We start from the raw sequence: 23,844 nt of genomic DNA, 5'->3' as shown, positions 1-23,844 counted from the left end.
CTCCTACACAATTTTAGCACTAATAATTCAATATTCGAAAAATATTGTTATGTAAGAGTATTTAATAATCATTATAATTCTCTCTTGAATACCCAGGGTGAAATATAGTAAAATTAGCCTCAAATGACTAAACGTAAGTTTGCAAACAAGTTTTCTTAATACACGTACCCACACACACCCAGAGAATTGACTTCCCACCTTAAAAAAATTGCCCCCGTACATAAGGGTGAAAATGTGGTCTTGGATGAGAAGAAAGATTAGAGTGGATTGGAGTGGATAGAGTAGTGAGCGTAGTGAGCAGCAGTGGTGTCTTAGTTGGCCTTCTTACCGATTGGGCTCTGGCTTCCGCAACTGTCGTATAAGTATTGAATATTTATCCGTGATCCCAATGTTGGTGATAGACACTACCACTGTTAGTCACGTCTTCGAATATAGACATCGGTGACAATTACCCAAGGCGCATGGTGAAATTTGCCTATCGTTGCCTACGATGCGGTGAGCGCGGTGAGTATGCGGATCGTTGGTGGTCGCAGGCGGCCGGTGGTACATGTGGTAGGTTTGGTGGTGTTGCGTTTGAGTACTATGCTTTAAATGAGTCTGTTCTGTGTAAAACCATGAGTGAATACTATTACCTTGATGTGTCACTGTTAGTATATATAATATCAATTTGCCTGTCTGCTGTAATCTAGCATAAAAGAGTTGTGTAACATGAAATTTAACATTGGAAAGTTAAGGGATGTATTGCTTTTAGACAGTAGTTCCCTATTGCGATAACTGTATATTATTAATTTGTTTAGTTACCCTAGTCGAAGTTTGTTTTGTGTAATGCTTTTGTATTAGATTAGAACTTCGACATCGGATTTACTTTTCCTTGCGCATTATACCCGTGCTTCTAGGATTACAAGTGTGGTCGCCCTGTTTAGTTTATGTTCTATTTGGGGTTGACAGTAGACCTGAACAGAAAAAAGCCACTTTCGTCAGTTGGGGCTTACCCCGTATTTGGCCGAATTTGCTGTTAAGGTAGTTTAATTATGTCCCTGAAGCAAAGTTTGGAAACAAATATTTGGATCTAAATGGAAATACGTGGAAATGAAGTATGTTCAGTAACAAGAAATTTAGGTCATGTTAATTTTAGAAAGCCGTTAGGTATTGTATCATATGTGATTATAAAATTTAATTCTTGCGAGGTAATTCCTAGCATATTCATTGCACAGCAAAGTTACATAACCCACAGCAAAATATTTGGTGAGGTCAGTGGACAAACCCTCACATCAGTTCTGCCTCTGTGTGTTTGATTCCACAAGGCAGTCATAAGCCCATAAGCCAACAAATCACAAACAAAATGCTCCCAGTAGATGTACACATTCTTTGCTTCTCCACATGTTCACATTCACATGACATGGAAACCAGAAAAGGTAAAGTTGTCCCTGTGCTTAATTAATTCAGCACTTACACACTGCACCATAAAGATGTATGGGGGAGTGGTGATATAACTCCAGTATTATTGACCTCAGCACTAGATGGAAGTGAGTGGGTAGCTTCACACCCCACCTGCTTCACCCTCCTGGGAGAAGAGGCTCCAGAACCTGTCTGGATAATGTGGAGTAAAGAAGAATGTGTTGCCCCTGCCAATAATTGAATTCCAGCTGTCTAGCCCATAGCCTATCTCTTTACTGACTGAGCAAACTTTAATTGTCAGTTTCCTATGCAAGGCTTTAAAGGATTTGGGGGTATTCAAGTCTAACACCAATTTAATGCAGTTTCTCTTCAGGAAGCATATGTTGTTTTGATTAATTTTTCTCTTACCAATTAATGACTGTCAGAATTTATTTATGATGATGTGAATATTTTTTTCCTGCTGTGTGGAGTTCTGAATCATATGCAGGTATCTTCTACTTCTTTCTGAACTACTTTTCACATAGGCATCATACATGAAAGCTCATTGTTCCTGTGTGTAACACACGTGGCAATTTTATGTAGGAAGTAACACAGGTGAATCAAGATTTCTTATAGTACATGTCAAATACAGTAGTAGAAGCAACGTGAGGCATGGGTGAATGAGCACATAATGTATAAGCTTGCATCATGGTAGCTGTGCAGTTTCTTAGGGTGATATTGAAGGTAAATTGTAATGTATATAGGCTGTTGGTTTGTTGGCCACACCATAAGTCTGAATTTGTGCAAATTGATCTGATGCAAGTGGCATGTGGGCACTTGCGCCTAAATGGCCAAAGATTTGTAGCAGCCTGTCATTTAACCTCCCTGTATATGGCAAGGGGTAAAGTTATTTAAATGGTTTCTGGCTATGAAACAGTTTTACAGTACTTTGAACAGATATTCCATTTAATGAATTAAGATTTTATTTACAGCTGCTAAACTAAGAAAACTGTTCTAGGCTACCTTGACCCCTCTTCTAATCCCTTAGTAAATTCTTATTTTACTTGTAATTACTTGGTGTCACAAACAGTTACAATTTAACAGTTGCAGCTTGTTATTGCATTATAAAGATACACTCTCACTTGCATGTCCCTCTTTGCATATTATTTCATTTACATGCTTCACTGACTTCAGTGATGACTAAATAAAGATATAATTTTCACTGGAAGTACACACAAATCATTATTTACATAAACTATTCTTGTAATGACTAAACTTCATAAGAGTAGTAAGAAGTTGCCACAAAATTATTTTTTGCATTCAGGCATGAGCAGAGTTTTATTTTTGGATCCTGGGTAAACACTCGAAACTCAGTTAATTCCAACCATATGACCAAGACATATGGATTACCGCGGAGATGAAGAAGTCTGCACATTACCAGAGAACATGTAATAACTCCATCACTCATTGCCCTGATTTCATTATGTTTTTAGAAATTAATTTAGACAATTATAAATTATGTAAATTCATATTTATCTAACAAAAGAATAAAATAGTGGTTTATGGAGTGGTAACATATTCATCATAATGTCCTGCATCTCCATATTGTATTTTCCTTCTCTCTTTATGTTCTCTTTTGCTAGTAAAATTGTCTTTAAGTGATCAGTCACGAGTGTAGATAAATTTCAGACCTTCACAGCAGCTTGATGCTGATTTGAACCTCTTTTTGGGCGATAATGCTATGTAGAAGTTGCTTCAGAGGTCCTTACTGTGTCCATCTTGTGGGTGAAGTAACTACCCCATGGCCCTAGTTGAGTGAAAGCCAATATAAAGTGGAACAAAATGCTAGACCTTAGAAGGTGTCAGTGTCTTTCAGAAGAGGAGGGTGAGTTGCAGACACGAATAGGAAATTTAAGATTGCCACAATATTATGAAGCTTCTAGTCTTCTGGATCTGAGGTGATGTAATTTGGGAGATGAATAGTAATGCAAGAGTCTGCCAAATTTATGTTGCTTCAAAATGTTTGGTAACATCTACCAAACTCTATGGTGTCACATTTCAGGAGACTGTGATGTTGAGAAATACATAGGGCAGAGTTAGCTTCATAACATCTACCAAACTATACGGTGTCACATCCCAAGAGACTGTGATGTCGAAAAATAGGTATGACAGAATTAGCCTCAAAAGTTTGGGCTGGATCAAGTTTAAAGCAATGGTGCAGATGTATTGGGCACTGATAAAGAGGCTGTAGCTTGTGGGATTTCTCCATTTCTTTAGTTGGGTTGAACTAATAGGTGTATGCCAAAGCCATCTAAATCACTATGAAGACTTGTTGCTGTTGAGTCATTCAATTCTGAGAATCCATTGTGGCCTACAGGGCTGTGTTTGTTAAAGGGGCCATTAATTGCATATTGTTTAGCCTGAGGATGAGAGTTAATCTACAGTTTTGTGTTTCAGAGAGCTGGAGCAAGATACAGCAGAAATAAGTGCTGTATATTTCAAGAATCATGTTATGCACTCATTGACTGTGCTCTTTGGAGAGGTTAGCTCACAGATCATTTTAGAGGGGAAGGGAATTGTATCGATGATATTGTCTTGTGCCCGTGTACTTACCTTCCTTGTCTACAGTAATGGTAATCATTGAGTTGAACCTTTACTGGAAGATGGATGTGACTTCATGGCACCAACACTTGAGCCTGTGCATTTTTGGTCTGCCTTGATTGTGTCATTAAGCTTTCTCTAATCAATAAGACAAAGTTTTCTCTTACATCAGGTGCCAATTCCATATGGCAAAGGTTAATTCAGTACTTTTCTGCCCCAAATTATTGCTCCTTCCATTAATTCAGGCAGTGGTTGATTCTGGATTTGTTTAATGGCACTGCCTGAGCCATCTTCCAGCAATTCATAAACTGAATCTTTTTAAAATCACTGTATACAGTATATTAGGGGTGCTCAGTCTTTTATGGAAGGTCACATTAAAAGAGGGCTGGAGCATTCAAATACCCATACTGTAACCAACAAAAAACTGAACATTACAATAAAAATGGACTAAAATTGCCATGTTGATGTGAAACATGGGCCTGCCTTTGCTCTGCAAGAAAATTAACACTTGGTTCCATTACTGAAGTGCCAGTTCACATCACATCATAAGTTTGGAAACACATTTGTGATATAAGTTCATTAATTCCCAGAGATCTCATGTATCTGTAGAGCTAGTCTTAGGCATACAACATCTTGCATAATTTTCTAAGGTTTAAACAATTTATTTAACAATTACAGTATTTCCTCTTTCTCTTTAGGTTGGTGCAAGTATAAGTGTTGATATACTGAAGTATGACCAAATATCTCGGCGAGCCATCCTACGTTGCCCAAGTGCCTCGTATGTGAAGCTGCGAAGTTCTTTGACCTTGTGTGGGGAGTACAATAACGTTTGCTGTGCATACAGGGTTCATAATAGCTCTCCATGTCTGCTGTCATTACAAGGCACAAGCAGAACATACAGGCATCACTGAGTATTCTGTACCTATGTCAGATTTAGACACGTACTTGAGTATTTAAGACTTGTAATGTATGTTTTGATTTATTCCTGTGAAAGTGAAAAGTGCTGAAATTTGTGGACATCTTATAATATAAAAGATATTCACCATGCCATTAACAGTTCAGCAAGGTAAGGACACAGTAATTTTTGTTACTAAAGAAGACCACTCAACACCAAGCACAGTCAGTTTACCGAAAGATGAACCACCCCCTGGCCTCATTTTACCTGATGGTTCTATCAACTGGAGCTGTCCTTGTTTGGGAGGGATGGCCACAGGTCCTTGTGGTGTTGAATTTCGAGAAGCTTTTTCCTGCTTCCATTACAGTGAAGCTGAACCCAAAGGCAGTGATTGTTATGAGGCATTTAAAACAATGCAGGATTGTATGGCGCAGTATCCTACACTTTACAACAGAGATGGTGATGATGAAGATGAATTAGAAAATGCAATAGATACTAATACGGAAAAAGAGAAAAGCAAAGAAAATAGAGATGCAGCAGTAATAAATTCAGCATCATCACCATCTTAACGTGTCAGTAGTCTAGTTAACATGATGCCATTAGTAATAAAAGTTTGCTTTTATTTGATAGATGTATAGCATGACCAAAGCAATTGTAAGTGAACTCAAAGGAGTCAGAACAAAAGTAGCAAGTATTGTATACTGAATACTTTTTCATTGCTGTCAAAGAATAGGTTTTAGTATTTGTACTTAATATTATACAGTCCTTTATTAAAAGCATGAAGCTTTCCTTGTTGGTGTACAGTTCTTTAAAGTCTCCTATGAGAATTATTGCCCTTGTGTAAGTTGTGGAAGTATCTATTTTACAGTTTGAATTGTATCTTAGTGAAATAGTCAATGAAGAAATGTTTGTTGAGCCTGCATACCAGAAGACAGGTATGGCATATATTTGCATGGTTATTGTGGTTTGTCATCGTAAAAGGGCTTCATTAATTACACACCACACCATGAAGATCCATGGGGGGAGTGGAAGTTTACCCCTTAGGAAAAAGCCCCTGGTACCTATTATATGGGAAGCTGTGTGGGCCTCAGAGCCAGTCTGGATGTTATGGAGAGAAACAGGGAATCAAACCCTGACTCTCAAGTCATCCAGCCTGTAGCCTAGTTGCTATTCTAACTGAGTTGTCATGGTTCTGGCTCTGTGTGTGTGTGTGTGGAAAAGTAATGTAAAATCTTCTCTGCATCAGTCGCAATTAATTCAAAGAAATGCTGATGAGAGGCTCAGCTTGCCAGCTTCCATGCGTGCTGATGGTAGAGCCTGATAGCAGATGCTGTGGTATTTTGTAGACTTAATCTAAATACAGCTTCCCCCCACCCCCAAAAATTTTCACACTCATAGCATGTGCACTGCCTGGGGGGGGGACACTTAGCATCTGCACGTCATAGATATAAAAAATAAAAAACGAGGTAATATACCAAAGAAGAATAGAAAGTAAAGCGTTTTTTTAATAGTTTGTAAAAATAACCTTGAATGACTTAAATGTATGTTTGTAAACAAATTTGCTGGCTCTTCCCCTTGGGAACATACTGCCCAACCCAGTAAAAATTCCTGGTGGCACCCCACCTCATAGTATGCATATTCAGTGAAATAATTTCAATGTTCCAAAAGAGTTCTAATGCATAAGAATGCATCACCTTGAACTATGTGTGACCAAGTATGTTGTTTGTAATCAGAAGTCCCCATTCACATTTTAACTTGCTTTATGCCAGTGTGTGTGTACACACACATCCAAGCCTCTATGGAAAGTGACAGTCCTAACTGGCTGAACTGCTCCATAAAATTTTTCTGTCAATTCTGACAGGTTCAAAACTTGACATGTGTAAAGAATGAATGAAGTATGACAGTGGTGTGGACTGAACTGAGTTAGTTCAGGACAGATAATATTGGCAGACTTTATGCTGCAGCCAGGATCTTTACACCTCAAGTCAGCTGGGTGTCAGTGATACTTTGCATCTGGCATTATCACATTTAGCTGCAGCTGCTCAAAATTATTATTTAACATTATATGAAACAACATTACAATGTATCTTAAGTATGCAGAGTGTGATGGTGTGAACTGGATTGAGCAGATTAATGGCGGACTTTGCTGTGAACCTCATAAATATGAGCATCTGATAATACTAGAGAGAAAGTCATATTCTGTTTATAGGGGAACCTGACCTTTGTGATCGGAACATCTTTCAGCGTATCTTCTATTGCTGCTTGTCTCTGTCCATTTAATTTGTTCTCTGAGTTACTTATGATATTGTCTTTCACCTGCGTGCCTTCTTCTACTTGCAAACTCTGATTCTTGAGTGTCTATTTTATTGTCCTCAATCTTGAGTGTATCTGTTCTATTCATTTTCTTTATCAGCATTGGTCTTTAAGTTCTTATCAAGGTGTGGTTGTGGTAATAATGACAAATTTTTATGTGGACTTCTACAGGGCATGTTCTTCCATCCTACATCAAGAAGTTTTCATTTTCAAGTTTGTCAGTGTCTTTTGTGACTGTCTTTCCATCCACACAGCCAACAGCTCTGAGCTCAGTATGCACCATTCATCTTTGTCCCTTTCTTCCCACACTGCAGTGTCCCCCCCCCTCATTATCTGTAACAAATATTGGCTCCATGACTGAGGATCACTGTCAGGTGACACAAACAACAACCTGGCCTCATAAATGACATATTTCTTCCCACCTGTCTAGCCTCTCTCAAGTATACCTATCTTTCACATATCACTCTCACCAGTCATGTAGAATGCAGTGAAACTAAAATAACGTGAAAAACTGGAAATCTGATCAGACTTGTGTTCTTGGAAAGTTGTTGAATAGCCAATGTCTTAAAGTATAGTGGAATATTACAAGAATGTAAATATTGAGTAAGTATCCATAATGTGATGTAATAGGACAACACTCATACTTTTCTGTGATTTCTTCAGGGATCAGTTACATTGGAATAATGACATCATACATTTGTTACTTGAAACTGTATAAGATTATTCTGAACTCAAAATTTGGAACTACAAGTATTGTCAAGTAACTGATGTTACATTTGTGATTATGAGTTCACTGCTGTGAATAAGTGTAATGAGATATAAAACTTTACTGTAAATTAAATGTAACTTGTGCTACCATACTTTAAAATACATGGACTTGCGAATTCTTATTGTTGCCTGTATTACACTTATTTAAAATGTGCATTTATAGTGTCATTTAATGTAGTCCTACTATGCCAGTTCATGAATAGGCCTATATTAATTTTAACATTGCTTTTCAATTGAAATTAATGTATTTGAGAAATGCGTAATTTATGCAAAGAACTGTAGTTAAATCTAACTTCTGTAACTGTGTACCATGTCATCATACAAAAGAAAGGAAGTACAAAGAACCAAACCAAAAAGGAAATGCGTGTGTGTGTGCAACTATTCTGTAAAAAGAGTATGTATTACTTTTAGTGTTATTATACATGTATATATATATATTTTTTTTCTTTTGGTTTGGTAAGTGTGAAGAACCAAACCAAATAGAAAAAAAGGAAGTATACATATACTCGTATAATAACACAAACTATTATATACTCTTGTTACAGAATAGTTCCACCATAGTTTGCTCAAATATGAATAAATAATAGAATATATAATCATGTAGAAGATCACCGCACAATATTATAGGTAACTATGTTCCATTATATGACCATGTACATGTAGCATCCATAAAATGAAAAATATTACTCATATAATGTGCTTCCAGATACATTGAGAAATTAAAAAATGCAGACTCTCAGGGAGGCCATTACAACATAAATCACTTTATGTAATGATAGAACAGAACTTAAACAAAACAGTAAGTAGGTAATTTGCTTTCAGATATACTAGGAATTAAAAAGAATAATGCCGACTCCTATGAATGTAATGTATGTAAGGGGTGGGCCACAAAAACCAGTCCCCGCACTACGACCTTCAGTGATCTATTGTGCTTCAAGGCTCCTATGAAAGACCCACACTCTATGACATACACCATTATGGCAGGAAAATAATAAGAATTATAATTTTTATGTTTTATGCTACTTGGAATTTCTATTTTATTTATTTTTTAAACAAAATTTATAATTTACATTTAACATTTAAAATTATAAAGCAAACCCAAATGGAAATTTATAAATCACTGATCTGGATCTATATCAGTAAATCTAATAATGAGTGGCATATTCATGTAAGGATTGTCTGATGATGACAGGGTTGAAACATGAAACAGTACTTCCACACAAATAAATGTACACTAATACAGTAGTATTGATTTGTTTATTCTAGAATTGTTGTGTTGATTAATACATTATGAATACAAATACTGTACATTCTGATGATAATAACTGGGTGGCAACATGATTACCACAAGGAGTGGGGAAACCACAGAACACACACAGCTAAAGTGAACGACACATTGAAATGGCTGCTAAAAAGATGGGATGAAAATATCCTACGAAGCAAATTAACAACCACCACCATGTTCCCAAGGGTACTAAGGACAAAGTGTACAGTGCAGTGATCTCCCCAAATAATAAGTGTAGCCTGATGATGGTCCATGTGTGGCTGAAACATATGGCAATGGCATCAAATGTACATTTAAAACATTTAACAAACACTTCTTAGAGAATTAAATATATTTTAGTGTCTTTTAAGAAAGGATTGACTTTGTTGCATTATAGATGGAATACTGTACAATTAAAATGCTATTAGTGAATGGTTGAATGCAATTAATTGTGTGAGAGTAATAACTGGGAGAAAAATGTTGCCTAGATTGACACAGAATGCAGACAAAGAAGCTGAATGCTATAGAGACAGCTTCTGCAGATGGGGTCATAATGTTTCATTAACCAGACAAACCCAGTGTCTGCAACCACTGAATGCTGCCATTTCAAAGCTTTCAGAAATTTGCCATGATGCAAGCAATCAAATTGCTGTGTTCTAACAGTGACCAATGTTCAGTTCCAGATGTCATCTCCTTTCAGAAATGCACAGCATGTTACTAGTTATGGGCAAATATATGATGGCCCTGTTGGCAAAAGTGCTGCAAGTGTTTTCATTGCCAGTGGAAATCTCAGCATGGATAATATTTTTGATGGAAATGCCTGTTGCAGTAGTGTATCACAGGCTTTAGCTCAAATATAAGATACAGTACCCAGCTTAGAAAGTCTTTCATCACAGTACATGTCACAATAAAACTCATACAGTTGTGGGTCCCAATTGACAAAGATCACACTGAAGCAGGAAGATGGAAAGGGATCTACTCAGCAGCCCATATAAGGAATGCCTTACGCTTTGGAAACAGAAATAAAAATCTGACTTAAAACAAGCAAAATAGATTTCCAAATATATTTTAGAATCCTACATTGTGCAGCACTCTGCCCTCACAAATTAGTGTTCGCCATTTTGTTATTGCTTGTTACAGGAAAGAAATGCGAGGTTAGAGTGGCCTCTAATGGCATATATAAACACAAAACCAAGTAGAAATCAGTCTACTGCTTGGAAAGTTTGGAGGGCGTGGCCACAGCATGGGGATCAATTGTATTTTTTTTTAAAGGAGCGTTGGCCTAGAACGTACTGTATATCACCTCAAATGGCAGTGTTCGTTCCAAATTTCACGAAAATTGCTGCAAAGTTCAGAAGTTAAACGGCAAAGTCTCACAAACCTGTTTCCCTTTATGGGAATGTACACTAAATATGAATGTGAACTAGGTCACCTCAAACGTCATGTCATATTTAAATAGGTGAAGACTGACCACTTTGTTAAAACGAGTGAGAAAACTCAGCACGGTAATTTTATAAGCCTACTTTATTTCGGAAGAAGCAAAGCTAGTCAAAAAGTTTCGGTCGCTAGAAATGTCATGCATTTCAACACTTGTCCTGCTGCTATTTTCTGTCTTGTTTTCGTCTGCCTGCATATGCAGTAATAAACACGTGAACTGTACATGTGAAAACTGGTCGCGTTAGTGTAATGTGTGTACAGAGTTCGCTACTTCCTCTTGCCGGCCATGTTGTTTCCCACTAATATCATTGAGTTGCACGGGGGTGCCACAGAGGGCAGTCGGCACGGATCACTAAGCAGACAGTGAGTTTTTGTTTCTGACGTAAACGAATTGTTCTTGTGATCTGTGGTTGAGAGAGAAAGAAAGCAAGAATAATATGTGTATAGTGTGCATTTGAAGTTCATATATGTGGTGGTAATTAGTGACTGACACTGTGCTGTAGTTGCAGTTAACTGATTAGTGGTGTTAGTGGCAAGTTTATAATGGAAACAAAATTGTCGAAGCCTTTGAAAGAGAAAAGGAGGTAAGCGACTATTCTCATGTTTCTGTTGATGGCGGCCGTAGGGGTATTTGGGTCAATATATTGTGCTTCCTAGTTTCACAAAAAATAAACAGATTGGTAATGGTACGATAACATTGTGTGATGAGAATGCCGTAGGCTACGCGGCTCATCAGGTGTGGCAATTGTTGGTTAGCAAGTTTTCATAAGCGCCAAGTTTCGATGGGCAGAAATCTTTTTATATAGCCTGTGGTTTGCCCTAACTTCACATGTGGATTTTTATAATGAAGTTGTATGTAACTTATGTTAAAATGATTTACTGGGTACACCAATACGCAGGAAGCAATATCCTATGTAATTTATTTTATTGTAACCTCCTAGTTGGCTATCAGAACTTAGGAATGGTTTTCCCTTAATTCTTAAAAGGGCATCGTGTTATTGGGACAGCGACCCGTATTAAAGGTATCAAGATTTAGTGGTGACTGGTAACAGATTTAAATTTTGGTAGTGCATAATATTGAAATACAAGAGAGCTTCGGTAACTATATTGGAGTATTAAATTCTTTTTGGGGTTATATGACCAAATTATTCACTTCTTCTGTAATGTATAGATCATTCAATGGTAGGATGGTTGGTGAATAATGAGTTGGAAAACATATGGAAGGAAGCGGTTGTGACTTGATTTGAGGAACTATCCCAGCATTTGCTTGTGGGATATGAAGACCACAAAATAGAGAGACTTGGTTTCTGGGCTTAGGTTTTAATCCAGGACTTCCTCAGCACAAGGCTGGAACCCTACATACTCGACTGCAATGTTTGGTAACGTCGAGTATAGCAAAACATAGAAAATGGTTGTGAAGTTGTATTTGAGGAGCTTGATAGTTTCCACTTCATGCTTGATGTATCGTTGGTTCTGTTTGTGTGTTACCTTGAAAGCAATAAAGAGGCCCATCAGTTGGTTGCTGCTCAGTAGTGGCAAATCACATAAAGGGTACAACCTTTAAGGACTCTTTTGTTTTGAGTTGTATTTTCTCCAGCATCAATGCAAGGGTTGTTCCTCTGGGACATGACCATTTAGATCCTCAGCAGAATGTAATGTAATAATATAGAAATCGTGGATGTGATAAAGAAGAATTTCTTTTTATAGATATGGAAATTACCTATAGTGCATATTTTTATGTCCAGGTAGTGAATTAAATCTTTAAATGAAGCTAGTAAGGAGGTTGGTCTAGAATTAAACACAGAGAAAACTAAGTATATGTTGCTGTCTCATCACCAAAATGCTGGGCAAAATCATGACATAAAGATAATTAACAGGTGATTTGAAAATGTGGCACAGTTCAGATATTTGGGAATGACGATAACAAATCCAAACCTGATTCAGGATGAAATTAAGAGGAGATTCAACTCAGGTAATGCTTGTTACCATTCAGTCCAGAACCTTTTGTCTTTTCTTCTGCTGCCCAAAAACATAAAATCGGAATATACAGAACTATAATTTTGCCTGTGGTTCTGTATGGGTGTGAAACTTGGTCTCTGAAATTAAGGGATGAATATAGACTGTTGGTGTTTGAGAACAGGGTGTTGAGAATATTTGGACCGAAGAGCGATGAAGTGACAGGAGGTTGGAGAAAACTGCATAATGAGGGGCTCCATATCTTGTACTCTTCTCCAAGTATAATTAGAATGATCAAGTCAAGGTGGATAAGATGGGTACGGCATGTAGCATGAGTGGAGGCAAAGAAGAATTCTTCTAGGATATTGGTGGGAAAACCAGATGGAAAGATACCACTGGGAAGACCAAGGGTGGACAATATTAAAATGGATCTTAGGGGTAGGATGGGATGGTATTAGACTAAATTAATTTGCCTCAGGGTAGAGACCAGTGGAGGGCTCTTATGAACATGATAATGAATGTTCTGGATCCTTAAAATGCTGGGAAATTCTTGGTAGCTGCATAGTTCGCAGCTTCTCAAGAAGGGCTCAGCTCCATGAGTGAGTGAATTGTGTGGAATTTTTGTTATATAGTTATTTATTTATTTTATATGTTCTTTTGGTAACAAATACATTGTTAAAGTAGAATAATTGTAGATACCTTCTGAATATACTGTAATGTTGTTGAGAATTTATTACTTATAAATACAGTTAGGTTTAGTGTCATTTGTATTTTGTTCTGAGGACATGCTTTTGTAACTGTATTGTTTCTGTAGGTGTTTTCTGAATTTGATCTACTCTGTCACTTTTTCCTAATGCATACTGGTATCTGTGGGCAACATCCTATGTCTGTGTACCATTGTTGTGATCAATTTAACCATGAACCATGAAACAAATGAGAAATAAGCAATATCAGATAACATATTTTATATAGTTTTACAGAAGAAAGTATATGCTTTGAGGAGTGAGTTCTGATAGACCNCCCCCCCCCCCCATACACACACACAGAGGTACATTGGCATTGCACAGGGGTTGAGAGAGTGGAGTAAGGTCTCTACAGTGTCATGCTGCACAGTAAGTGTGTCATGGCAGCAGGGCAGTTTGGTTAATTACCTGTTTGTGGATTGTAAGGAATTGTATGATTCACATAGAGAAGTGGCATATGCTTATGCAGTTAATTTGGAATATGCAAGAAATGTATGTTAATTAAAACATGTCTCGAGTATTGAAGTAAAGCCTGATCGGATGCATTTCTAGTTTGTGGTGGACTGAAATAATGGACTGCTTTATGCCTTTTAATCTTGCTGTAGAATTTGCCTCAGGAAATATCAAAAGAAAGAGGAAGTGCCGGAAGGGAATGGTGTGAATCAGATACTTGTTTATATTGCTGACATTAATTTGTTAAGGAAAGGATGAGCATCAAATAATGTACAAGTTCTTCTGTAGGCCACCAAAGAATTTGGTCTAGAAGTGCGAGTAAAACATGAACATAACTTGAAACCATAATCAGGAACAGAGTAATTATGAAAAAAGTGAAGCTAACCCTGTAACAGGCCGTGAAGGACCATAGGGTTTTGAGACATCCAGGCTCCCACATTTTCTCTAGACAGTCAGCTCACAGATGGCGGTAAGATTGTCAGCCTTACGCACCGGCTGTCCATTGCCCCCAGGAAGATTCCCCATACTCATTTCTGTTAGAGGTTGAGTCAACCCCAGGGCCATAGTGCGGCTGGAAGGATTAGGTAAATTGAAAAAATCCACCTCATTGGGATTCGATCCTGTGACCTTCCAGCTTGTAGCATAGTGCCTCAACAAACTATGCTACCGCTTTCCCCTCAGGGTCTTGTAGCTGTATGTAGTAAAGCATTTGAGATTGTTTCAAAATGCAAGTTTCTGAGAACAGCACTAATCAACAGAAATGAGGTTTTTGATGAAGTTGTGAGTAGAATGAATTGCAGAAATCCTTGTTGTTATTCAGTTCAGAAACTGTCGTCATCATCTCTGTTTTCAGAAATTCTGAACATAAGGTATATAAAACAGTGGTTTGTTTGTTCATGCAATATAGTCCGTTGGTTTGAAAGAATAGTGCCACTCTTAGGTGTCTGAAAACAAAGTTCTGGGGAAAATAAGTATGCATTGAATCAGAGGTGCTTAATTGATAGAATGAAAATAATGTATAAAATACATAAGCGAAAGATGGGGAGAACAATGAAGACAGAGTTCAGTCTTTTGAACCAAAGTATAGAGCTTTTTCATAGTATTCATTCTTAAAAGAATAATGGCAGGCAACCTGCTGAGTTAAAGAATAAGTGAAGGGTTTGTTCCCTTTAGCGCTGCCATAAACATGGAATAATTAATTGTTAGCATTTATATTAGCAACAAATTTACTTAGTCATTTCACTGAATGCCTGTCAGAAATATCGTTATTCAGACTTCCATCATTTATACTTAATAAGATCAGGTAACCACATCCTTTGAGTGGGATTAAAAAGTGCATTTCGGTTGCCCATGACTTGTGTTTTCTGTCAAAATAAAGGTAAATTTATACTTACACGGTGTGTCCAGGATCCGTTAGGACTCCCCCCCCCCTGCAATGCCATCTGTTGGCTAATTGTGGCGTGAAGATTCTTAAAGTTTCAGCTGTGGCGGCTGTCTATAATTTCAAAGCGCAAGCATTGCTCATCATGTGTTCTGACCTTGAATGTAACAGTACTGTTCTGACGCTCATCGGAAATTGACGGTTGAACAGAGAGCTAACATCAAATTTTGTTTGAAGTTAAGCAGAACAGCCGGAGAAGCATACGAAATGACGAAAAGTGTATACTGTAGTGATTGTTTGAGTCGCTCGAACATTTTTCGATGGTATGCTGTATTTCGTGACAGCAGGGAGGACACTGAAGACGCTCCACGTGCATCAAAGCCGAGAACAAGTCGCACTGAAGAAAATTTGAAAAAAAAAAGAAAGTGACCAAAATCCTTGCATCAAACAGATATGTTTCTGCAAGACTCGTCGAAGAGCTTTTGGGAATACCAAAAAGTACTGTGCATCAAATTTTGACCGATGATTTGGGCAAACGGAAGGTCTGTGCGCGGTTTGTACCGCACGCGTTGTCAGGCGATGAAAAACATGCCAGAGTAGAACACTGCAAAGACATGTTACGGTCGGCCCAAAGTGATACAAAATTTACAAAATCGATTGTTACTGGTGACGAGACATGGTGTTTTCAATATGAGCCTTTCACAAAGCGGCAGAGTGCAGCGTGGTTGAGCCCAAAGTAGCCGAAACCAAAGAAAGTGCGCATGTAAAAGGGTCGAGTAAAGACACTGCTAACCGTTTTCTTCAATTTCAAAGGAATCATTCACAAGGAATTTCTGCCAGAAGGTCAAACAGTGAATTCTGATTATTATCTCGGAGTCCCCAATCGTTTGTGGGCGCGAATTCTTCGAATTTGACCTGAATATCGAGAGCAAGGTTCCCGGTCGCTCCTCCACGACAATGCCCCACCCCACAAATCGAAGATCGTGCGCGATTTTTTTTTGGCCAGAAAAGGGATCACAGTCCTTGATCATCCTCCGTATTTGCCAGATTTGGCTCCAGTAGATTTATGGTTGTTCCCAAAAGTTAAGTTGGCGATGAAAGGAGACCGTCACGACACCATCCAGAACATCCAAAGGGAATGTACCGCAGTTTTAAATGCAATCCCACAAAAGGAGTACAGTGACTTTTCGAAAACTTTTCAATTGATTCAGAAGGAGACTATTTTGAATAAAAAGAGTGAAATTTTGAAAATAATTCACGTCTTGTGTTTGTAATGAACACAGTCCTAACAGAACCTGGACACACTATGTATGGTTAATTAACCACTACTCCCAGAAAGTGTATGGGGGAGTGGAGGTATAACTACATGATTATTAATCTAGGTACTAGATGGAGGTGAGTGGCTTAAAATGAAGGATTTTCAGTAACATGATATATGCACGAAACCTGCACTTCACTGAAGGGCAAGCATATTCATAAGAGACAGACCCACCCTCTCGTCAGAGAGGATGTTACATAAGGACTATAACCGTAATGGTTCAGTTGCAAAAAAAATCTATGGTCGTGAGCTTCAAGGGGCTTGGCATCAAGGCGAACCGATTGGTAAAAAATCGCTAGTCATAAAGTAACTTTGACTTTGAGGTGAGTGACTAGCTTAAATCACCTGCCACTTTACTCCTGGGGAAACTGCTCCCAGTAACCATTGCATAGGAGGCTGGGTGGGCTCTGCGGCTCGTCTGGATGCTGTGGATGAGAGAAAAATTTATTTCCCTTGCCAGGAATTGAACTGTGATTCCTCGGCCATCCCGTCCACATCCTAGGTACTATACCGACTGAGCTAACCCAGTAAAGTGGCTTATAATCACACCCTGGTACTATTGTATTGAAATTGGTCATGTATGCTGAGTTTCATCATAATTTGGCAAACAGGCAAGAACATGTTCGTGTAAGTTAATCTGAGCTTTTAATAAAATAGCCTTTAAAATGTGAGCTTTGAGGTGCTCATGGCAGTGACTGTGAGAATACTCCCTTCTGGGATGTCACGCCATGTAGTTTGATAAAGTTTGCAAACGTTTCGGAGGAAGGCCCATATTCAGGGTCAGAATAAGCCAAGCAAGCACTCTGCTTGCTCTTTTACGCAGAAGGTGAAGTATTACGTTCGCGTGAAACTTCGGTATACTTCTACGAGACGACCCAGCAGATATTGCTGTTTTATATATGTGATTATTTTTATTTAATAGACTTGGCCATATTTGAAGTTTTCGAAAACCTGTTAAGGCTCCTAAGTAAAACTGTCCCTTAAAATCGACTGAAACGAGTGAAGCTTATACATCATATTATTTGTATAACAAAAGTGAAGTGCAGAAGTTTCATAAAACTATTTCAGAAGACTTGAGGGTCATTCCATGTGAAATCATCCAGAAAGGTCGTTCACCATTAAAAAAAATAAATAAAAATTTGTACACTTATTTCTACATATTTTCACACCTCAAAAAAAATGTTAAAAAACTGTGATCCGCTCGGTTCTCCCGGTACAGCCGTTTTTATAATGCGAAAAATCGCGTTTTCGGCTCAAATGGAGGTTTGCGTTATCTTCTGTATCTCGATAACTGTTGAAGCTAGAGACTCCAATGAAAAACAAATTTGTTCTTCATGATATGGGCAACAAATCATGGCAGTACAAGGTTTCACTCAACTCACTTCCTCTAGGTCTAATTAAGCTCGAAACTTACCTATCGATTTTGGGTGAAACGCTATTTTTGACCTTCAAAAACCAATGGGAGGGGCAAAGTATCAGATTTGTGGTTTCTACCCTTTGTTGTTTCCTACATGGGGAATATAATCACATAGGTTGAACCCCGTACCTAGTTTCCAGAATTTTCCAGGAGTTTTCAAACTTTGCTCTGGGCCCCAAATCGGCCATTTTTAACATCTCATATCTCCGGTGGAGAAGCTTCGAAAATTTTGAAATTCATAGCAAATAATGCTCTATTCTAGAGTAACTTGGAGTTAAAATTACAACTTTGATATTCAAGTAATAGCGAAGTTGTGGGCACCTTAAATTTTACAGATTTCGCAGAAAATTGTTCGTTTCTCGTTCAAGACGAGTTTCAAAGTTTCCATTGGGTAAATCAACAGGCTACACTTCACCCTTTTGTGTATTACTACAAGGAGGACACTATAAGAAAATGCCCAAGCTTGTGTATAATCAATGATCATGTAAAGCACGATAGAGCCACAGTTTGTGTGTTCCAAAAATTTCTTATCGCCGATATAAAAGAAAATGTGCCTTCAGTCAGGAAAGTTATTTATTTCAGTGATGGCGCTGGAAGCCAATATAAAAATAAGATTCTTTCCAATTTATGTCATCACTATGAAAACTTCGGACTTGAAGCAGAATGGAACTTCTTTGCCACCTCGCATGGGAAGAGTGCCTGTGCCGGCATTGGCAGCACCACGAAGGGGCAAGCCGCGAAAGCCAGTCTTCAGAGAACTCATTTTAATCAAATCATATGCCCGCTAGAACTGTAAATATTCTGCACAGAAAATATCCCAGGAATATTTACTTTTTTGTGCCAAAAGAGGAAGTTGCAAGAAACGAAATCATTCTAAAAAGCATGTTCCAAAAGTGCAAAACTGTGGTCCACACAAGAGAAAACACCGGATCGTCCATCTGGAGGAAAACACGGTCAGGTGTTATAAAACATCCAAGTCCGATGATTTCGAAGAATTCGTGATAGTGGACACTTACTGAACTACGTGTACTTTCAAACAAACTGGAAAATATTCATCGGAGTACACAAAGAACTAATACCATTGGTTGCAGGTAAGCCAATTGTTGAGGTATTGGTTTTGTTGTTGTTGTTGTTGTTGGTTTTTTTTTTGTTTGTTTTTTTTTTTGTAAAATTCAGAGTGCCCACAACTTCGCTATTAGTTGAATATCAAAGTTGTAATTTTAACTCCAAGTTACTCTGGAATAGAGCATTATTTGCTATGAGTTTAAATTTTTACGGAGCTTCCCCACCGGAGATATGGGGCCCAGAGCAAAGTTTGGAAGTTCCTGGAAAATTTTGGAAAATAGGTACGGTGTTCAAAACTATGTGATTATATTCTTCATGTAGGAGAAAACAAAGGGTAGAAACCACAGATCTGATACTTTCCCCCTCCCAATGGTTTCTGAAAGTCAAATATAGCGTTTTTTCCCAAAATCGATAGGTAAGTTTCAAGCTTAATTACACCTAGAGAAAGTGAATTGAGCAAATTCTTGCATTGATATGATTTGTTGTCCATATCATGAGGAACAAATTGGTTTATCATTGGAGTCTCTAGCTTCAATAGTTATCGAGATACAGAAGATAACGCAAACCTCCATTTGAGCCGAAAACGCGTTTTTTCGCATTATAAAAATGGCTGTACCGGGAGAACCGAGCGGATCACAATTTTTTAACATTTTTTTGAGGTGTGAAAATATGTAAAAATAAGTGTACAAATTTTGATTTTAAAAAATGGTGAGCGACCTCTCTGGATGATTTCACATGGAATGACCCTTGAAAGATATCTTGTGCATAAAAGTTGATATAGGCTCTGAAGTAAAAGTTGCTCTTACAGTGAGCAGCGTGAACCAAAATCAAAGTGACTTGACAAAATTTGGTGTAGGATTCCCTTAACCAAGTTTCCACGAAATTTGTGTATATGTTTTTGGCACTGACCGCCTCTGTGGTCTAGTGGTCAGAGTCCCGGGCTACAGATCCAGAGGTCCGGGTTCTATTCCCGGTGCTACCAGATTTTCTAAGAAGTAGTGGGTCAGGAACGGGGTCCACTCAGCCTCGTGAGAATAATTGAGGAGCTACTTGAATGGAAAAGTGGCGGCTCCGGTCTAGAGAACCGAAATTAACGGCCGTGAGGATTCGTTGCGCTGACCACGCGACACCATCTATCCGCTAAAATTGGCACTAACTTCGCCGACAAGCGTCGGTCGCTCGGTCGGTGTAGTTCGCTTGCGGACTAAAGCCACGGAGTTTTGTATTGTTACTGTTTGATGGGCGGGCAGATGTGATGAATCCAAAACCCATTTTCAGCATTATTTTCGAGACGCACCTAAGTGTGTGTGGAGTAATGTATGCCTAGACTGAAAAGTCAGAAAATGTGTGTTTTTAGTAAATGCAAGACAGAGGTTTGAAGAAGATGTCTTCCCTGCTGTAGTTGATCTTTGAAGCAAGATACATTTTTAATGATCCCTTTTAAAGAAAATTATGTTTTTTTAAATGTATGATTCATTGTATGTGACATCAAAGAACTTAAGGCTAATCCTTGTTATAATCGTATACTTCCATTTCGCCGTCCTCTTAATGCCTGCTCGAGTCTCACTACTGATTCGACTTCCTCCTTTCAAGACTCCCAACGTCCCCCTCCCTCCACCGACTGCTTTATATCTCTCTCACAGTCTGTTTTCCTTTGTCCCTTGCAAGTGGGTATCCATTGCCTTGTGTATTTCTCAATGCCCTCTATTTTGTCGGCTAAACTGAGTTGCCCTTTAATTATTCCATCATGCATATGGCCGCTCAGTGTAAACCTATATTCAGTAACTGGACCGAAGAAGGAATCTCAGTTGAGCTGTAGGCTCCAATTTTAAGTGAATGCCGTTTCCATCTTATCTTCACGGCTAAGGAATGTTAATGCCTAATATTGACCTCAGAGACCCTTTCTATCATCTCTTTGCCGCATATGTTTTTAATTTTATGTCACCAGCAGATCATCAGATGTACTTAATCATCATCATCAGTAATCTGTCAAGACGACAGGTCCACAGTCTCTTCCAAAACAGTTCCTCCACTTAATGCGATCTAGAGCTTTCTCCTTCAAATGACAGTATCCTCTTCTGTCCCCAAGGTCATCCAGCATCTTCTTACATCTTCCTCGTCTTCTTGTCACTTCTATCCGCCCATCTATATTTCTTTCGATAACTTCTTTTAGAAGGCAGTTTCTGCGTAAAACATGTACTTAATATTGACGATAATTATGTTCTAAGGCATACCTGGATGAATGAGATGGTAACTCCTACAGGTCTTACGTTATTCGTCATTATTCTCATAAGCACCGCCTACCGGCTGATTAAATATTGACCACAGCGCTGTAGAGCAGCATACAAATCGTGAAGTTTCAGTTTTGAGTTACAAAATTAATATTTTCCTGCTGTGTTCTTCCAGTAATTCAGTGGATGGTTTTTATTTGCCCTACTTCCCTGGTGATGGTTGCAACCAAGAATCCGCAAAGCCGTATGTATGCGAGGGGCAGTAAATTACGAATCTATCTACTCCAGTGTTCTCAAATAATCTCGGTCTATATCCCTACTTCTGACATTAAGGGAGGAACAGACTGAGGGTATGTGAGAACAGGGTGTTGGTGTCGATTCGGCCACTAACATAAATATGTACCAGGAATATTCCTGGGGAGGGGTGAATAGCGGCCAGCGCGTAAGGCTGACGTCACCGCCATCTGTGAACCGATTGTCTAAAAATGTGGGAACCTCGACGTATCACAACCCTATGGGCCTCCACGGCTTGTTACAGGGATTGCATTACCTTTTTTTTTCTTTCTTTTTTTCCCCCCCTCACTATATTCCCTTCGCCAGGTATAGAATGTTCAAGTCAAGGAGGATGAGATGGACCGGGCATGTAAGCACGCGTGTGGTCGAAGATGCATGCATGTAGGATTTTGTTGGGAAAGCCAGAAGGAACTAGACCATTAGGAAGACCTAGAAGTAGGCGAGAGGATAATATTAAAATGAACCTTAGCGTGATAAGATGGGGTGGTATTGACTAGATTAATTTGGCTCAGGATAGGGACCAGTGGAGGGCTCATGTGAACATGGTAATGAACATTCGGGTAGCGTAAAATATTGAACAGTTCTTCAGTAGCTGAGCAACAGGCTTCAACTCCATGGAGTAGCTATACTTCAGCGAAGAGAAGGCTAGCGAGGCTAGTGATACCTAGGTCGTATAGATCGACCGTGACAATTCTACTGTTTGTTCAGTGACTCCTTGAGCTTCACGGTAAGGGCCGGAAAAGCATGCCGATGTATACAGCTTGGTACATCTGGGCTGGCCTTAGTAATTGCGTCACCCTGACGTCGTATTGGTGGCCACCAGTGTTTCGGAGCAGTCTGCTACCTTCATTCGTATACATTAAGTTGTAGCTGCTTGAAAACGTCAGTTCTTATTTATGCGTACATTTGGAGCTTCTGAAGTACAGTTAACTTTATTTAAGTCAGTGGAATCTAAGAATGCCGATTTTATGAAACTGGTTTAAACGCTTTCAAAGTGAGTGGCGTGTATTTAACCCCCTAAAGCACAGCGGTCGTTATATGTACAGTTGCGCTAACATTCACCATCCCTGAATTTTGCCCACACACATATTTTGGATTTTGTATGATTCTAAGAATAAACAGCGATTATTTACCAAAGCAGCATTACTTGTTGGGCTTTATAGTGTATACGCGATGTGTTTTCTGTGAGTTAGGAACATAATGTTGAAATATTAGTATGAATTCATGGTTTCAAAGTAGTTTCTTGTAGGGTGGTGAAATGACCTACTCCTATGCAAGAGAAAGTATAGTCCACGTGCCATGCCAAAGAGCGAACTGGTAAAAAGATTTCTAAGAAAGCGCTGTGGCTGTTAGTCTTTCGTCATCTTACGGTGTAATGGAAGCACTCCCACTGACAGTTGACAGGTGGTTTCCAGGAGGATAGGTGTGTATTATCTCTCGCCTCATTTTTATTCTGCTTTCTTTGTTTTAATATGAGAAATGGGCGTACGGTGTGCCGGGCGTGGGTTTCCGTGTCACAGTCTCCCAGTAACTTAATTCGCTTAGTGGGGGGGTGGAGTCCAACTTGGTCCACTCGCGCACGGCGGCCAGGCCTATTGTAGCTTGCCCCGGGTGATTATGATAATGGAGAATTTGGTGGAATGAAGATTGGCAAGGGAAACCGAAGTACTCGGAGAAAACCCGCCCCAGCACCACTTTGTACACCACAAATCCCACTTGACCGAATCCGGGCCGCCGTGGTGAGAAGCCAACGATTAAACCACTTGAGCTATGGCGCGGCCTTCCTAGTAACTTAAGTCAGCGGTCGAATTTTCTCAAAATTTTTAGCTCCCTCCACCTACAGTGGAGCCAGGAAACAGCTCATTCTGTATAGCTGATGGGCAGCGGGCTGGGTGACCGAGGAATCGGGAGTTTGATCCCCGGGAGGGGCAGACACTTGTCACAGCATTCAGACAGGCTCCGGTGCCCGCCCCTGTACAATGTGTACCGAGGGCCCAGTCCCCTGGGTCAAAGGTGCCTGGGCGTGGTCTACCCCCACTTTCCTCCAACTAGGGCCAGGTTGAGAATGCATGGAGTAGCACTTCCACTGCAGCGGACATCTTAATGTCGTAGTGCTTAATTAAGCATGGGGATATTTTTGTCTTTTATTTTCGCCTTAATATTTATTCTGTATAATAATAATAATATGGGATAGACCAAAACAACTGGAGAATGTGAAATGTTTTAAATATTTGGGTAGCTTGTTAACAGATGATGGAAAGTGTACTAGTGAAATTAAATCCAGGATTGTCATGGCAAAAGCTGCATTTAGCAAGAAGAAGAATCTTTTGA

General features: G+C 39.0%; 3 protein-coding genes across 3 annotated transcripts in view; all 3 read left to right on the top strand.

Moving 5' to 3' along the window:
• The first annotated feature begins 558 nt into the window (after positions 1-558).
• On the top strand, positions 559-4,903 carry LOC111872713 (ribonuclease P protein subunit p14). The gene is made up of 3 exons (XM_023866863.2): positions 559-646; positions 3,835-3,919; positions 4,677-4,903. The coding sequence occupies exons 1-3, from the start codon at positions 615-617 to the stop codon at positions 4,887-4,889; spliced, it is 330 nt and encodes a 109-aa protein (XP_023722631.1). The 5' UTR covers positions 559-614; the 3' UTR covers positions 4,890-4,903.
• A 106-nt stretch (positions 4,904-5,009) lies between these two features.
• Positions 5,010-5,662, top strand: LOC111872711 (mitochondrial intermembrane space import and assembly protein 40-B). The gene has a single exon (XM_023866862.2). It carries the CDS (start codon positions 5,023-5,025, stop codon positions 5,440-5,442), a length of 420 nt encoding a protein of 139 aa, XP_023722630.1. The 5' UTR covers positions 5,010-5,022; the 3' UTR covers positions 5,443-5,662.
• A 5,341-nt stretch (positions 5,663-11,003) lies between these two features.
• The window catches only part of LOC111872707 (protein similar), a 201,192-nt gene continuing 188,351 nt past the window's right edge, over positions 11,004-23,844 (top strand). Inside the window, exon 1 of the mRNA XM_023866860.2 lies at positions 11,004-11,239. Coding sequence (XP_023722628.1) covers positions 11,199-11,239 — 41 coding nt within the window. The 5' untranslated portion in view covers positions 11,004-11,198. The remainder of the gene's footprint in view (positions 11,240-23,844) is intronic.

This window comes from Cryptotermes secundus, unplaced genomic scaffold (assembly GCF_002891405.2).
Source record: "Cryptotermes secundus unplaced genomic scaffold, Csec_1.0 scaffold374, whole genome shotgun sequence".
Lineage (NCBI taxonomy): Eukaryota > Metazoa > Arthropoda > Insecta > Blattodea > Kalotermitidae > Cryptotermes > Cryptotermes secundus.
Note: the sequence above shows the minus strand (reverse complement) of the source record. Positions and strands in the feature narration are given on the sequence as shown.

Bases quoted from the DNA above. Each gene is read 5' to 3' on its own strand.
- LOC111872711 (XM_023866862.2), top strand. From the start codon at position 5,023: ATGCCATTAACAGTTCAGCAAGGTAAGGACACAGTAATTTTTGTTACT.
- LOC111872713 (XM_023866863.2), top strand. From the start codon at position 615: ATGAGTGAATACTATTACCTTGATGTGTCACT. The intron at 647-3,834 runs GTTAGTATATAT...TTTGTGTTTCAG, and splicing joins TATTACCTTGATGTGTCACT to AGAGCTGGAGCAAGATACAG. The intron at 3,920-4,676 runs GTTAGCTCACAG...CTTTCTCTTTAG, and splicing joins TGACTGTGCTCTTTGGAGAG to GTTGGTGCAAGTATAAGTGT.